At 33.3% G+C, this 17,209-nt stretch overlaps 1 protein-coding gene across 1 annotated transcript in view; it reads left to right on the top strand.

The window, feature by feature from the left end:
• The window catches only part of LOC123657317 (voltage-dependent T-type calcium channel subunit alpha-1G-like), a 66,735-nt gene extending 49,822 nt beyond the window's left edge, over positions 1–16,913 (top strand). The window contains exons 7-35 of the mRNA XM_045592885.1: positions 355–631; positions 955–1,047; positions 1,125–1,357; positions 1,445–1,559; positions 2,285–2,377; positions 2,473–2,626; positions 3,532–3,728; positions 3,816–3,999; positions 4,068–4,278; positions 4,353–4,562; positions 7,194–7,359; positions 7,998–8,153; positions 8,229–8,363; positions 8,617–8,787; positions 9,614–9,814; positions 9,946–10,238; positions 10,339–10,508; positions 10,680–10,831; positions 11,469–11,577; positions 11,718–11,866; positions 12,128–12,276; positions 12,824–13,016; positions 13,212–13,361; positions 13,517–13,678; positions 13,850–14,068; positions 14,685–14,877; positions 15,057–15,626; positions 15,753–15,982; positions 16,155–16,913. Of these exons, the coding sequence (XP_045448841.1) occupies positions 355–631; positions 955–1,047; positions 1,125–1,357; positions 1,445–1,559; positions 2,285–2,377; positions 2,473–2,626; positions 3,532–3,728; positions 3,816–3,999; positions 4,068–4,278; positions 4,353–4,562; positions 7,194–7,359; positions 7,998–8,153; positions 8,229–8,363; positions 8,617–8,787; positions 9,614–9,814; positions 9,946–10,238; positions 10,339–10,508; positions 10,680–10,831; positions 11,469–11,577; positions 11,718–11,866; positions 12,128–12,276; positions 12,824–13,016; positions 13,212–13,361; positions 13,517–13,678; positions 13,850–14,068; positions 14,685–14,877; positions 15,057–15,626; positions 15,753–15,982; positions 16,155–16,913 (6,094 nt within the window). The remainder of the gene's footprint in view (positions 1–354; positions 632–954; positions 1,048–1,124; positions 1,358–1,444; positions 1,560–2,284; positions 2,378–2,472; positions 2,627–3,531; positions 3,729–3,815; positions 4,000–4,067; positions 4,279–4,352; positions 4,563–7,193; positions 7,360–7,997; positions 8,154–8,228; positions 8,364–8,616; positions 8,788–9,613; positions 9,815–9,945; positions 10,239–10,338; positions 10,509–10,679; positions 10,832–11,468; positions 11,578–11,717; positions 11,867–12,127; positions 12,277–12,823; positions 13,017–13,211; positions 13,362–13,516; positions 13,679–13,849; positions 14,069–14,684; positions 14,878–15,056; positions 15,627–15,752; positions 15,983–16,154) is intronic.
• The last annotated feature ends 296 nt before the right edge of the window (positions 16,914–17,209 follow it).

Genomic DNA, 17,209 nt, shown 5'->3' with positions numbered 1-17,209 from the left:
AAAACAGTACCCGCTGGTATCATAATATGCTTTCAATAGAACTTTACATAGATTAACATCCATTAAATATCTTAATTTTACTAATAAATATAATATTTAGGTACAAAATATTTGTCACAATTTCCATTTCAAAGTTTTAAATATTAAATTATCCAAACCACTGGGCAATCACATTACCAATAAAATTAATTTCATAGAACTGAAATAAAATTTAATTCATCCATTACCGATGACCGCATTTTAATTACATAAAAGATTTTTCTATTTTCTATTTCTATTTATCTATATTTAAATTTAATTATAAAATGAATTTATTATTTAGCGCAATACTCATACATATTTCAATATATGCAGCTTATCAATTTACTACGAGTTCTCGAAAGAACTAGACTACATATGCACAACGCCTGAGGATAATGGAATGCACCAATGCGGAGATTTCCCGCCGTATCGATATGGAGCTCTTGTATGCAATGAAACTGCGAAACCATTTTCTTACAACCATCCGACGAATACATCGTGCGTTAATTGGAATCAATACTATACGAACTGTACTCAAAGAGGTTCGAATCCCTTTCAAGGAACGATATCGTTTGACAATATCGGTCTCGCTTGGGTAGCCATTTTTTTGGTAAGTATAACTTTTTTTTGATATACAACTAGGTTGGCAAACAAGTATACGGCTCACCTGATAGTAAGCGATTACCGTAGCACCAGAAATATCACAGACGCGTTGCTGACCCACGAACAACAAGTCCACCTCCGGAGCGCTTGTCATCTTACTTACCACAGAACACAACACTGCTTGAAAGCAGTATTATTTAGCTGTGATCTTGTGTAAGTTAGAAGTCTCACTCAAATAAGGACTTTATTAGATATTCGTTAAATTAAAGTAAAAATTAAGTTAATTCGTTAAAATATTTATTTGAATTACTCTACAAATTTCACTTTCAGGTTATATCTTTAGAAGGATGGACTGACATCATGTACTACGTTCAAGATGCGCATAGCTTTTGGGACTGGATTTATTTTGTTCTTCTCATTGTGGTAATGTTTCGTTTATTTTTTTGCAATATTCATTTTTATTTTTTAAGCTTCCTTTTACCAAACAAATTAATTTACAGATTGGTTCATTCTTCATGATCAATCTATGCTTAGTCGTTATAGCGACTCAGTTTAGTGAAACAAAGAAGCGTGAAATGGAAAGAATGCGCGCTGAACGTGCACGCTTTACTTCATCGTCGACATTAGCTTCATCGACTAACAACAGCGAGCCAGCTACTTGCTATGCTGAAATTGTCAAATACGTCGCACACTTGTGGAGAAGATTCAAAAGGCGAATGGCAAAAAAAATCAGGTAAACAATATTTGATCTGCTAAAAAGTATGAATTTCTATGGTATTTTAGGAAATTTACTGGTTACAAGTTTTTTATTGAAATACAGGGTATATAAATATCAACGTGCTCAACTACGGTGGCGGACAAGTCGAGAAACGCTTCAATTACCGGCTAATCGTCAAAAACAGCACCATCCATGTTGCCCCCGTACACATCCTCAGGTACTTTAGTAGCGTTAAGAATGTTATTAATATGACAATCGTATGTACTACGTAAGTGTTAAAATTGCTAAAATAAATAATAATAATTGAAGCTACATCAATCTGTATAGTCTTTCTCCATGTACGAAAGAGAGAGCAGTGTGCAGCAGCGTATTGAATTAAGCTTAAATTTGATCACTACGCTACTCCACTGTAGGTTGTGGGATAATACCCTACCATAAATAACCACCGGTATTTGGTGTCTATAACCAAAACTGAGAACTTTAAGTGCTAAACTCTTTATCGAATGCCAGAACAATTGTCGTATTAATTTACTCGTTCATCGCTTTTAATCTTCTAATAAATAAAATTCTCGTGTCGCGGTGTTTGTAGTTAAACTCCTTCCAAACGGCTTCACCGATGCTCATGAAATTTTGTGTGCATATTTGGTAGGTCTGAGAATCGAACAACATATATTTTTCATCCAACTAAATGTTAAGGGTAGTCCACCCCTAAATTTATTTAAAATATATTTTGATAATTTATTTTATTATGATTTAGCATCAAAAAATACATACAACCCTAAATTTTCATAATATATATGGCAAAACAACGTTTGCTGGGTCAGCTAGTAAGCAAATAAAATTTCTTACAATATTTGCTATATTTACAGTGCATAAGACTTCTATTAATTTTATAGGTGTAATTTATTTTTTGCTTATTAATATTGTTATACCTAAAACTAGGGCAACGGAAAAAGTGTAGAAGAAGGAGGAGACGAGCCTCTTAGCAGGCCGAGTTTATTACGCGTTCCCTCGTTATCTGCTGCAGATCTTGAGGTACAGTAACAAAATTAAATTCATTATCATTTCTATATCAAATTCAGCTCTTCAACTGTAGTTAATTTATATAATGTTTTCTACATCTTATACAGAATGCATCAAACCTATCACTTTTATCGCCTCCGTCCCTTGCTCGAAGACGATCTTCAGTGATGTTCAGCGATACAGTTCTATTGCATGTGCCAAATGCACAAAATTTAGCTCATCCGCATAACGTGTGCTCATCTGAGAAGATGACACAAACTGGTAAGCAGTACAAATAAAATTTTATAAAAATGATTTCGTCAGCAAAAGTTCAACAATTTTAAGACTGTACTATGTATGTGTATTATGAATAATCACAAAATGGCGTGCTTGATAAGATTATTAAGTCTGTACTTTCTTAAATAAACTTATCCTGTTTCTTATTCCGTGTTTCAAAATCTTTGTGCTTTCTTTTCATGCTAATCCATTTCATCAATTTTAACAAATAAAAAATATTTATAGATTCATTGTGTCAACGTGACTGGCTTAAGTGCCAAAGTGGTGAGTCTAGAGAGTAGATCTAGACAGGATGTTAGACGGGCATGCGCAAATATATCTGAACTTTCACTTCTCCTATCTTTCACTGCTTAACATCTCCCATTAAAAAGAAATTAACCTAAAACAAATACAACAAAAATATAAAAATTATTACATTACAATTACATAATCGAAAGTGAAAACTGTAAAAATTATAATAAATATAAATACATAAGCAAATTGTTACGTATGTAATATTTATCTGAAAATGTAAGATAACAGATGTTTTAGTTTTTTGAATTGAATCCTTAAATCTTGTAAAAAAAATCCATTCCCTTTTCTCTCTGATAACACTGCTCCGCTTTTAAATATTGTTCAATAAATTTATAGTTTTAGTTTTATTAAAAGTATCAAAAAAATGTTACCAACTACAGTTGTAATTAAATGATGCTTTTAATCACTTTAGATTTTACTACTATACTACTGTAATGAACTGGTAAAAAACTCATTGGTTCCAATCTATAGCGTTCTCTTCTTTGAAGGAGCTTTAGCGGTCAACCTGCTGCTGGGTTGACTGAAGTTATTACTTTAGATTGTACGTAAATTGAATGAGCAAAACTGCACAGTAGTGACACTTATTTTGGGCATAGAGTTCGACCTGCCGGCAGGGGAGACAGCTGAAGAACGTGCAGCGGCAGGGGGAACAATGTCATGTCAGGAACTATTAGCATTATCAGGAGCTTTATCAGCTGCTTTACCTACTGGACAAGTTGCTTTAGATTCATTCTTTGAAGAACTTACCAAAGGAATCAGTAAACGAGCTGGTGAAGACAAATTAGATACAAAGGTAACTCTAATAAAAAATCAAGCAATTTTATAATGAAATTCATGTTTGGTTGTTTCGAGGGAAAAAAATAAAATGTACTTATTTCAGATTGTTGAAATAGATGATTTTTCATGTTGCGCTGAACTAATAGCAGCTGAGGCAGCAGCAGCTGAGAAGAAAAAAGGTCGATTTTTAAATGCCTGCCTAAGGCTTTGGCGACAGATATCAAAATGTTTTTCGTTACTACGAAAACGCATAAAAACAATTGTAAACCACAAATATTTTCAGCAAGGTAATAAAAAAATTACAATTGCGATGACTTTTTTAATATTTGTTGTTATTAATACTTCGTTTTTATAGGTATTTTGTTGGCTATACTAATTAATACATTATCTATGGGTATCGAGTATCACAACCAACCAGAAGAATTAACAGTGATTGTTGAATACAGCAATATTGTATTCTCTGCTATATTCGCCGTTGAGATGCTTCTTAAAATCATTGCCGAAGGACCTTTTAAGTATATATCAAATGGATTCAATGTATTTGACGGTGTCATCGTAATTTTAAGGTAAAATTTGTAGTCCAAGCAAATTTTGTAAAAATTGGTATATTTTTGGAATTTAATGTTTACTTCTTACATAGCGCGTTTGAGCTAGCACAAAGTATGGGTAATGAACACGATTTGGCTGGGAGTTCAGGATTATCGGTCTTGAGGACCTTCCGACTGCTGCGAATCCTGAAGTTAGTACGTTTCATGCCAAATCTTAGACGCCAACTTTTCGTCATGTTACGGACAATGGACAACGTCGCAATCTTCTTCTCACTTCTGGTTTTATTTATTTTTATATTCAGGTAATTATCCTCTTCAATATAATTATAATACTTATTCTTTAATAAATATCAATATAATAGTCGATTCTCTTAGTTTTCGAACAGCGATTATGGGGTAAAGCCTTAAATTTAAATTTAATGATAATTATAAACATAAATTTTTAAAAATAAAATGCATGAAGATAAAAAAGTTATAAAGGGAAGGATTATTAAATTTCCTATATTTTAATAACGAAAAACCTAATTTACACTTATTTATTATTTTTCAGTCTCCCAGATTTTATTATTTTGAATTTTATTTTTATTACCTTTTATTAATCTTTGGAGACCAGAAATTATCCAATACCAACTTTGCGACTAACTGCAAATAATTTAACATACTCGTATCTAAATCTAAAGAGCAGGCCTTCTTTTTATTTTTTGAAATTCTATTATTTACGATTCTATTATATATCTATATTGTTATTTTTTGCTGAAATTTACTATCTTAAAAGGTTTCAAACTTTCCGTGGCCAATATATGTATCACAACCTGTATATTAATTTTAACGTTACTTGTTTCTATGGTAGACTCTGTAGATTTTATTAGTATACAATTACCGATATAGCAATCATAAGATTGCTATGTGTGATTTTATATTTTCTTTCGTAGACAGAGAAGATTTATACGACACCTCATAAAATATAAAATAGTTTCTACTTAACTGTCACACCCGCATCCTAACCTGTGCACTATCTAACTGTGAGTGATTTCTCCTGTTTTCATTTCTGCCTTATCCTTATCTGTAAGCCATTTCTACTTTTGACATTTAACGGTACACACCACCACTGTCCACACTCTTTACAACTTTTTCTCTTCTCTTAATCTTTCTTGTAATAGACTTTCACGCTTCCTGCTTCTTGTCCACTCAGTTAATTTACACCTTGCACATTTCACATTTCATCTTAGTTTTTACTTACACCTATATATTTTATACAGTTCTTAATATATCTTCCTGTTACATCGAAAGGACTGTAGTAATCGCACTTTTATCTAATCGTATCTTGCGTGATAACGTTCAGCATCCTCGGTATGAACCTCTTCGGGTGCAAATTCTGCAAGAAAGATGAGGATGGCGATGTAGAGTGCGACAGAAAAAACTTTGATACGCTCTTGTGGGCCTTTGTCACGGTTTTTCAGGTATTGGACATTTTAAATTAAAGTACCTAACAGACAATCCAAAAACAGACAGAACTTGCAACATACTAAACGCTTACCTACGGGTCCGTTAGCAGTAAACACTCATGACAGAATGACAATTCTTTAAAAGAAGATTGTCCTTGTGACGGCTTATCGACTAACCACGCGAGTACACAATGACTCGTCACTATGCTGCAAGAAATTTGGATTTAAACGAAGTTTTGTCTTACAGTTTAATTAAAACAAATCGGCTTGCAGCTCAGTACGTTGTCAAACAAGCGTTCAGACGCGTAACCGCTACCCTAGAACCCGCGTAGTACAGAAATAGTACCATTGGTTACAGATAGCTCAACATCATCTAGAATCACGATTCACCATTGTTGTTGTGCCGTACAGTATTCCCATCAAAATTTGTGGAAGCACATTAATTAGTCTGAGAGCTTGGTTGATTCGTAGGGTAGATTAGGTTGATCGAGCCGAGTCGCGGGTAATACTTCGTCAGTTCCTCCGATTCCACTACTACAGCTATACTCAGTTTTATCGACTCTCTGTCACTTTGCATGCCGCTTCTATTATTTAGGTCTGTATGAAACAAGTTATTTTGGTTACTTTTTGCCAATATTAATTTTTTACTGTTTTGCTTCACTTTTTTCAGCAATTTCACTTGTTTCGTCAGGTTATCCTGCATTTTTTCCTTTTTTTTAATAACAAACTTTCTTCCAATTCTTTCCCCTATTTTCTAAATATAATTTAAACATTCTTAAAAATTAAATTATTTATACTTAAACAGAATTTTTAATTTTTACTATTAATTTCTGCATCGAAGCATCAATAATGCATTTAAATGAATGAATTAATATTTACAATCAATAAATCATAAAGTATTTGAATGATTTTAATCTTATATTTTTATGCACTTTTGTTTGCCTATTTTACATTTAAACTTTTATTTAATTGCATTTGATTATTCAGAGATAATGAGGCATTATATAAAGATGAATGTTAATTGATATAATACTTTATGGGGAACTTGCACTAAATAACGTTGTATTAAATATATTACTTAATTTAGATCTATTAACAAACCCGTTGGTGATGATGTGTCAACGGCGATAACACTGCTTAACTAATTATATGTATTGTCCGTCCACAGTTATTTAATTTACGGTAGAGGCACATAAATTTACGAAGTTAAAGATTGTACCAATTTTATTAGTGCACAAGTTAAATATGTATATACATATATCACTTACATTTTTAGAGGTTTTATGATTTCGTTTAACATTATATACGATACATTGGTTATTATTCTCAGCTGCTAACTCTCTACCTTAAATTAATAAAGTCATCGCTCAAGATAGGGTTGCAGTGTTAGCGTCGCGTACGCACTTTACATCGTCTCGACGACTCGGTCGCGTATGCGCATAGCATTTTCTTTTTCTTTCATTTTTTCATCGGGCCCACCTCGTGCAGTATTCTGGGCATGTATCTATTCGGTGGTAAGTTTTGCAAGTTCATCGAAGATAACGGATCCGAACGGGACTGTACCTGCCCGGAGATCATCTCACATCATCCCAAGTGTGAGTGCGACAGGAAACATTTTAATAATATTCTATGGGCTACCGTCACCGTCTTTCAGGTAAGTCTCGTGGATCTAATACAAGTTACATTGTCGATTTATTTGCGATCCCGTTCGAACTGGCTTTTAGAGGGTAGATGTTGCGTGTTTCTCGTGTCAACAACGATCTAATATTAACTTTCAATATCAGCGCCCTAAACTGGTTCAATATAACAATACACTGTATTGAGTGTGAAATTAGATTCATAAAACGCGATAACGAGAAACCCGCTGACGTAGCTCATTTATCAAGTACCTATTAGTTTTACGCTGTGCACCTTTAGCAAGCAATAAGTAGATAGTGCATCTTGCTTTTAGAATATTAGTTAATGCTGGACCCTTTTTGCTTGTGTACTCCAATCGCCGTCTGTGTTACCTTCCATGAAAATTTATATTGTTGTGAACACTAACAAGATAACATGAAACTTACTAACACTAACACGTTATTAACTAACAATTATTTTTGTTTAATTCGTTTTTTCTTGACATCTACACTAACAACTTTTCCACAAAGTTAAGGCACGACTTATACGACACTACGACAGCACACCTCGCTTATTATGATTTATTACGGAAATTTAAATATTTGAACATACATGTTGTGGTAGATTGTTTAGATGTATTAATTATATGTTCTAAATAAATAATAAATTTTCCAGGTGTTGACACAGGAAGATTGGAATGTCGTATTGTTTAACGGTATGGAAAAAACAAGTCATTGGGCCGCGCTATATTTTGTAGCTTTAATGACTTTCGGCAATTATGTTTTATTCAACTTACTCGTAGCTATTTTAGTTGAAGGATTTAGCTCAGAGGTATTTACACATGCATATAAGGTTTCACTATATCTATAAAAAAATAAGTATTATTCTGACAATATTCGTTTTTAGAGACATGAAAGAAGAGAGCGAGAACAGCGGGAATTGGCTAAATCTAAATTGTCAAGCGAATGCTTTTCTGACAACAACGAATTACAATACGACGAATCCAATTCGGGATCTCACTCCAGTGACAGTTTCTCCCAGGTGATTTGATTTCAAGACACGTATTGTAATGTCTCTAATAAATATCTAATGTGTTCACTTTCAATGTTCTCTATTCTGAAACAAACTTTAGGCTAAATAGTCTATTATGTAATATTTTATACACATATTCTACATGTACATATTAATATCTAACATTTTATATATGGTCAATTTATTACAGTGAAATCAACAGAATTCTTATTTATTTTAAAACGTATAAGAGTTTCCTTTAAATGAATTATTTTTTAAACAGAATGAAATCAAAAACTACTGGAAATCAGCAGATGATGTGAGAAAAGCAAAAGACGATATCAATGGTCACAAAGATAAATCTCTGAAAGTTCGGAAAAAATCCAAATCATCGGGTCATCATCCAGCCATGTGTAAAGATTGTGCGCAGTCTAATAAGTGTAATATACAGAAGGTAAGTTGTTTAATATTTCATACAAATAACATTGCATGTCAGCTTTGCTGTAACAATAATATTACTAGTAATGGTAGTGTTAAAAAACTCAAAATAAAAAAAATGAACAAGGAAGCGTAATATTGTAATGAAAATAAATTTCTATAAACATTAAAACAATTATTTGCACCAATAACATTTAATACAAGAAAAATGTAAATACGTAATACTAACTACTAAGTACTATATAGCGATACCATAAATCAATTTGTTTAGAGTCCTGTAGTAAATAAAATGTTTTACTAATAGTGAACGCTAAACAACAATAGAATGCATTCATTCCGCCTCGGTTTGACATTTCTTTTTGTTATCCAACTGTACCACATCCAAATCCCAGCAAATGTGAACAAACTCAGGTAACAAAGAAAAACCTAGACGCATTTAATCCGGGTTTTCTATTGAACTCATTTCACGAAATGGTATTGAATCATTCTGAAAGCTTTCGTTTGTGTCCAGTATATTTTCGATATATTTCAATCTTTAAATTAAACAATTTCAATCGATTACTACGAAAACTATAAACATTAGTAAAGTTTATTTCTGAAATAAGTTCTTTATAGAGTATCTATAGAAGATAATTCATTAAAAAATTAAAACAGTTCAATGTAATGAAACCAAGTAATGCCAAAAAACAACTGTTTACCTACTAAATACTACTGCGAAATACTATTACCATGTAACTTCTTAAGCTTTATTAGTCACTCTATCGTTAAGATGTAAACCAAGTTATTACTGGTCTAGAAATACTATTAAAAATAATGTACTTGATAATTATAACAAATTTTAGGAATCAAAAATGCTAGCATCTAATACTGGTGCAGCTGAAAACAGCACGGTTGTACCAATGATAACTCACACTGCCGCTACACCACAGGATTCTCCTTCTACAACATTAGAACCAGGAACGACATTCAGAGATTTTAATGTCGCATTAACATTAGAAAGATCGACAATGTTATCCAGCTTGGATTCCATTGATAGGACGTCGGTACGTATTTATTTAACTTTCTTTTAAGAGTACTTTACTTTATAAAAGTACCAGTGATTTATAAGTTTTGTTGACCAATATCAAATAAGTTTCGATTGTTATATTTTAAAAAATATTTTTTTTATTTTCAGTGTACCAGTATACCCGGATTATTAAAGCCACCGAACAGTTATACTTTGACCCTTCATTCCGCAGCAGCTCAATTAGGTGCTGAGAAAGCCAGACTTCCTCCGATGACTCTTGCTCCCCCGCCTTTAAGCTTGGCTCCTCCCCCATCTAGATCTACGTCTCCAGCTTCCACTCCAACGACACCGAGATCCCTACCATCCCCGACGCTTCCAGAAAAAAACCTGCAAGTTACTATCGCCAAGGATGATAACTGTCTTAACGTTAGTGATAAATCTAGTCTCCTGAGCTCACAAAAGTAAGTTGTAAATAATTTGATTCAGTTTTTAATTGTTTTGAGTATTTTGATATTTAATTTTTTTCTCAGTTTAGCATTATAATACAAAGTAAAATTCCAGAAGTCTCACAGCAATCCCTCCTAGTATAAATGGCGATGATAAATGCAGAGTACAACGTGGATACAGCTGGCGTCTCTCAAGGCCAAGTTTGAGACGAAAAAAGCAAAGAACAGGATCTGACTCAGATGCTGTTGTACTAAATAATGGCCGTGACCACGCAGCTTGCAACGGTAAGTTATATCATAACTATTTACATATTTTTGCACTTGTGATGAAATATAAATGAAAATCGAAATAATTAGGGTTTTAGCAAAAAAAAAAACACAAATAAACGAAGTAATATAAATATGCAATGTAATAAAGGATGAAATTTTTACTCTAAATTAATTAATTGTTGCTAGGTTCAAGCTTGCGTAAGAATGAACTGCTCCTGTCCTCATCGATGGTGATCAAAAATGACACGCAGTCGGAATTGAACAATCGATCGAGGGTACAACTGCCTATCCGTCGAGTCTCCGCGCACACCGCACTTACAACCCCAATACTGCCTGACGTAAGAATTAATAATTAATAAATGCTTTTTTTGTACAAGTTTTCATATCAACATGCTTATTTAAGATTTATAATATATATTTACTAACGAAATGTTTCGTTATATACAGTATTTTTTTATTTATTTCATATTCATAAGTTAGTTTCGTTATTGTACTTTGAGTTGATATTTATTTATTCTTAAGCCGGTACATAGATATCGTTGTCACTAACAAAGTTGCATTTTATATATACAAGTTGCATTTGTATATTCTTCAAGGATTCATAAACGTTTACAAAAAATTAATTACAAAAAAACTCCTATACGAATATACTCGTAAGACTAGATGGTCGGTGATATTGTGTAATTTACTCCAGCGAGTCACATCATATGTTTTACAGTCCGTATATTATCTCAGAAATATCTTCATGTCCCATAAGGGATAATGATTATTTGAAACTCATTTTACAACTTGAGCCTAGAAATAATGTATTTTCTTATTTATTTTTAACTTAATAGCGTATCCTATTTTATTATCCATTTTTTTAAAAAGATTTTTTTATATTGAAAAAATTGTACGCTTTGAGTTTTCAGCATAAAGAAAAAAGAAATACTAAATCTAAGTTCTTTAATTAAAAATATATTTTGTTTATAAAAGGCATCGTGGAAAGCTCCAGAAGCAGGCTTTTCATCAGATTCCACAGTAAAACTGGACACTGTCAAGCCTCCACCACATAGACTTTCTCTCACAAATGATTACATAACAGGTACGTAGTTAGTCTCTTATACATATTATTAATTCATTTTATTTTTAAGGTTAAAAATAACTAGTAGTTAATAATATTAATAAATAATAAATATACTGAACATGCAATAGCTGTTCAAATTCAATCTAAAATAACTACAGAATTTATTCCTATAACATCAGTATCGGAGGTAAAAGCAAGCAACTTAACGCCCACAACGCCGCAACCCCAAATACCCACGCGACCACGTAACGAATCACTGCGACCAAACAACCAAGCATTACCTTTGATTAAACAAATCAATGAAGAGGTAAATATTTTTTTATGCCATCTTTAATTTTAATGAAATTTATTACTTATTTTAATATATTTTTTAAATATCATAAGCAATCAAAATAAAGAAAAAAATATAAATAGAACTTTTAAGTTATTAGTTTTTAATATTAGAGGCAGGGATGCGGAAAAATCATATAGTTTTGAATTCTAAAACGCCTCTGAAATACTATTCAATATACATTCCAGTAACAAAACAAAATAACTAGATTTCTAAAAAATGAAACCCCATTTTCAGGTCACAATAAACAACAATATTTGTATTTTTTCATCGAGATTCGATAGACGGCAGTTTAGATTTAAGGACCTTTTTCGATTTATGGAACCGACGGGGTGCCTTAAAGAAAAAGAGGATTATTCTCTCTACATATTTGCTCCAAACAACAAGTAAGAAATATCTTCGCGTTTTTATAGGATATAATGAAATCGAGTGTCATAACGTTAAGTAAATATCGGTTGAAGTGACGCTTATTGAATTTGTATTATTGGCTTTGAGACTTGACGTCTACCCGTCTCGGGAATTCCAATTAACGTATCGGAGGAAATTGCGAATTCTCATAGGATCATTATTATCCTCACGAAATGCATCGATATGTGTAATTGATTTTAACTCATTGGCCTTCTGAAATTTCAGTCTAGGTCTTAACTAAATTATTACGAGTCAAAGTTAGAATGACAAACAACAGATATATTTTGTTTTATTTAAATGTTTGTGGTATTTATGATAAATTAAATTAAATTAATATTAAAATATATCAAAATCTCAGATAAATTAAAGCGTTTAATTGAATCTAAGAGTTATTCTAATGACGAGGGGTATGATAGTATGTTTTCAGTCTTTTTCGTTGTTGATCTTACCATTAAATCAATTTTAGTTTTCGTATCTAAACTGAAATTTCAAGTACCAATTAATGCACAACGTGACATTTTCCAGGATTAGGAGATTATGCACTTGGATGGTGACGAGAAGTTGGTTCGACAACATAGTGCTTTTGTTCATAGCTTTAAACTGTATAACACTAGCAATGGAACGACCCAACATTCCTCCTGACTCTAAAGAGAGGCAATTCCTCTCCAGTGCTAATTACGTCTTCACCGTGGTTTTCGCTGTCGAGATGTTTATAAAGGTTTATATTTTGAGCTTAAATGTTCTTATTAATTACTATTTTAAGTAATTACACTGTAAATGCACGAAATTGAACTGAATTTATTAAATAAATGTATAAGATCATTATTTTCTCCAACTGTAGTTTAACTAGTATTTAGTATTCTGCTTTGTTAAAGCAATCTTTTATTAAATTCATTCATTCAATAATATAAAGGTGGTGGCATCTGGAATGTTCTACGGATCGGAAGCTTACTTCACATCAGGCTGGAACATAATGGACGGCTCGCTCGTTATTATATCTATTATCGATCTATTAATGTCTTTAGTATCTGAATCTAGTCCAAGAATATTTGGAATATTGAGGGTAAGTGACAACAAAATTTCGGCCTTAACTTAAAATTAAAAATTATAATAATTGGAAGAATCCTCAATTTGTTTTCTTTTGTCATGAATTCAGCTCCTGCTGTGAATAATTTTTTAAGTTTTGGGTTTTTTCAAAAATTTTAATTTTAATTCCAGGTATTTAGATTACTAAGATCTTTGAGGCCTTTAAGAGTAATAAACAGGGCTCCAGGCTTAAAATTGGTTGTACAGACATTATTATCGTCACTGAGACCTATTGGAAACATTGTACTTATATGTTGTACCTTTTTTATCATTTTTGGTATATTGGGTGTACAGGTCAGTGTCTTTTTTGTATTTCACAACTAATATTGCACCGTAAGTTCGTTACTTTAAGGTGCAATATTAGGTTATATTTACTTGACGTGGCTGAATTTATTTGAATTTCATCGTTACAACGTCATTTGTTTGCATTATATATTTCTAACTTATTTTGTGGTATTTTTCTAGTTATTCAAAGGAGCTTTCTTTTATTGCGAAGGAGCAAACATAAAGAATGTTAGAAACAAGTCCGATTGTCTGGCGATAGAAGGGAACGTGTGGGTAAACAGGAAATATAACTTCGACGATTTGGGCAAAGCTCTAATGTCACTGTTTGTGCTCAGTTCGAGGGACGGGTGGGTTAACATTATGTATACGGGTCTCGACGCTGTTGGAGTCGATCAACAGGTACCTAGGAATTTAAATGTTCTATCTTTAAGAATGAGTGTCTCAGAATGAGATGAGGGAATTTATAACTATGGATTCAATATCCCTTATGATTTGATAAGATAATTCAAGTCGATTTTTATTCGATACTTCAAGCAGAATCCATAAATATTCTTAAGAATCGTATACACAAATACTATCTATCCTTTACATTGTCTTAAATATGTGATCTACTGAAATAAGAAAAGTAATTCCAACAAGTTATTGAACTATCAATGAAACTGATTATAATATCGATGCCTCTTGGGCATTGTGCCCTTTGTTCTATTTGTGTTCAAGGACAAAAAACAAACCAAAATTGAATTTTTCCTTCAACTTAGTCGCTTTGATTCGGCAAATAGATTTGTAACTAAAAAAAAATAACTATTGTATAACTTGAAAGTTTTCTGATTTGCTTATTTTTATGTAACAATATTTTTGTAGGATGTTTTCTTTGTAAAGATATAAAACAAATTTGTTTCGTTTGTAATAAACTTTAAGTATACACGATTCTGAACATTTGTGGTTTGGTCTTATTTTATCACTACAACATTAGAGTTTCTTGGCATTTTTACCGATTTGTTAAATTTATCAACAGCCCATAGTAAATTATTCGGAATGGCGCCTCCTCTACTTCATTGCATTTATACTGCTTGTGGGATTCTTCGTACTGAACATGTTCGTTGGAGTGGTAGTGGAGAACTTCCATCGATGCAGAGAAGAACAGGAGAAAGAAGAAAGAGTGAGAAGAGCAGCGAAAAGAGCTTTACAAATGGAGAAGAAGAGACGAAGTAAGCGATAATCTTTAACCACATATTTAGAATTCATATCTTGTAAAGTATAAAATTAAACTTCATCTAGTTTGTATTTAGTCATATCTTTTAAAGGTGTAAAATCAAAGATTAATTGTATGTTTTACAAAGTTTTAAGCATTGAAACATTAATAAATCCTCATTTATTATTATTACAGAAATGCACCAACGTCCATACTACTCGGACTACGGACAAACTCGTCTATTTGTTCACAATGTTGTCACCTCCAAATACTTTGACTTAGCGATCGCTGGTGTTATTGGTTTAAACGTCGTCACCATGGCTATTGAATACTATAAAATGCCACCAGCTTTACAATACGCGTTGAAAATTTTCAACTATTTCTTCACAGCCGTTTTCATACTTGAAGCGGCGATGAAACTTGTGGCACTGGGCTTTAAGATTTACTTAAAGGATAAATGGAATCAACTCGATGTGATTATAGTTATATTATCAATAGTGGGAATAGTATTAGAAGAATTGGAAACGAATATAATACCAATAAATCCAACGATAATGAGGGTCATGCGAGTGTTGAGAATCGCCAGAGTACTGAAACTGTTAAAGATGGCGAAGGGAATAAGAGCATTGTTAGATACAGTCATGCAAGCTTTGCCTCAAGTAGGAAACTTAGGGTTGCTATTTTTTCTATTGTTTTTTATATTCGCTGCGTTGGGCGTTGAATTGTTTGGACGTCTAGAATGTTCGGATGAAATTCCTTGTCAAGGTTAGCATTCGATTTTAATAACTTTAATTTATTATAAAAGTTGCCAAAACCTTTATAAATTTGTATTTAATTGAAAATAATCATAGTAAAGTTCTTTGTTATTATTTTTATGATTCATGCCAACAGGTCTTGGAGAACACGCCCATTTTGCGAACTTTGGAATGGCATTTTTAACATTATTCCGAGTGGCTACGGGTGACAACTGGAACGGTATAATGAAAGACACCTTGAGGGAAGACTGCGACAGCTCTGTGGATTGCGTGCGAAACTGTTGCGTGTCGACTATTATTGCACCAATATTTTTCGTTGTGTTCGTCCTTATGGCACAATTTGTCCTCGTCAACGTTGTAGTAGCAGTAAGTGTTTTTATTAATTTAAATATAATTCTACTTACTGATTATGATAAGTTTTTTACATCATAAATGACGTTTATATTTTCCACTTCATTATTTAGTTTACAAAATAAATAATATATTCTTAAAATGTAACATTCATTATATTATTAACGTTTTGCTATCACAATCACAGGTCCTCATGAAACACCTAGAAGAATCTCATAAGCAAATGGAAGATGAGATCGATATGGATGTGGAACTGGAACGAGAGTTAGAACGAGAAGCTGACGATGAAGAGGATAGAGCGCTCTGTCGCGCTCTTGAACAATGCACTTCACCACCACGACCTTTAAATAAGGTACCATCCCTCCCAGCAAACTTCACGTATAGTGAACCGAAGCACCAGCCGATTCCTTCGCCACACAGGCGTCGCACGTTGCACTCCCACCACGCTTTACTGCCGGCTGCATTGCCGCAGCGACGGGCTTCCCTCTCACCTCATGCATTTGGACGACGTCGACAGGACTCAACGGAAACTCCAGCAGCTCTATACGAGGAGGACGCTCGGTTCATCGACGCGGACGACATTGAGGAACTTGAACCGGGAAGCCCACCTCGAAGGGACTCCTTCGCCCAGAATAGAAGACAACGAGTCGACAAGAGAAACTCACTCCGCGGTGAGGAGACAAGACTATTGCGTCCATCGCCGGTTCTACTAGCAGTCCCTACGACCAGGCAGAGCATAAGGCGAAGTGGGTTGAAACGAAAATCTTCTACGGAATCAGCAACGCCAAGTGAAGTAAGCCATGCCTCATACAGATCACAGCTATCTCCCGAGGATCCACCGATAACTGAGGAAGAAAAAATTAGAATTGTAATTGCAGAGAGACGAAAGATCGATAAAGTGAGACCAGAGCCAGAAGATGTGGAACTATCGGAACGCGGCTCCTAGTCCAGGCAGGGCCGGCCGCAGCAACACCATGAGGTTTACATCTAATTGATCCCAGATCGGGTTATAATTGTAAACTTCTTTCCTTTCCGACTCCCACCTTCCTCTAACAAGAGTGCTGAAAAGATCAAAGTATGGACTTGGTTATAAAGTGATAGTGTATGAAAATGATAAAATTTAAAATGTTTATCAGTGATACTTTAACTTGGATCACTTTTTGTTAAACAATCGAGTGACAGTGATGAGTTCTATGCAAAGTTTGGAGCTATTTTCTTTGACGTCAATTCTGCCTCAATCCT

Source organism: Melitaea cinxia, chromosome 10 (assembly GCF_905220565.1).
Source record: "Melitaea cinxia chromosome 10, ilMelCinx1.1, whole genome shotgun sequence".
In the NCBI taxonomy this organism is placed as follows: Eukaryota; Metazoa; Arthropoda; class Insecta; order Lepidoptera; family Nymphalidae; genus Melitaea; species Melitaea cinxia.
The sequence above is the reverse complement of the archived record's forward strand: the minus strand, read 5'-3'. Positions and strand labels throughout refer to the sequence as shown.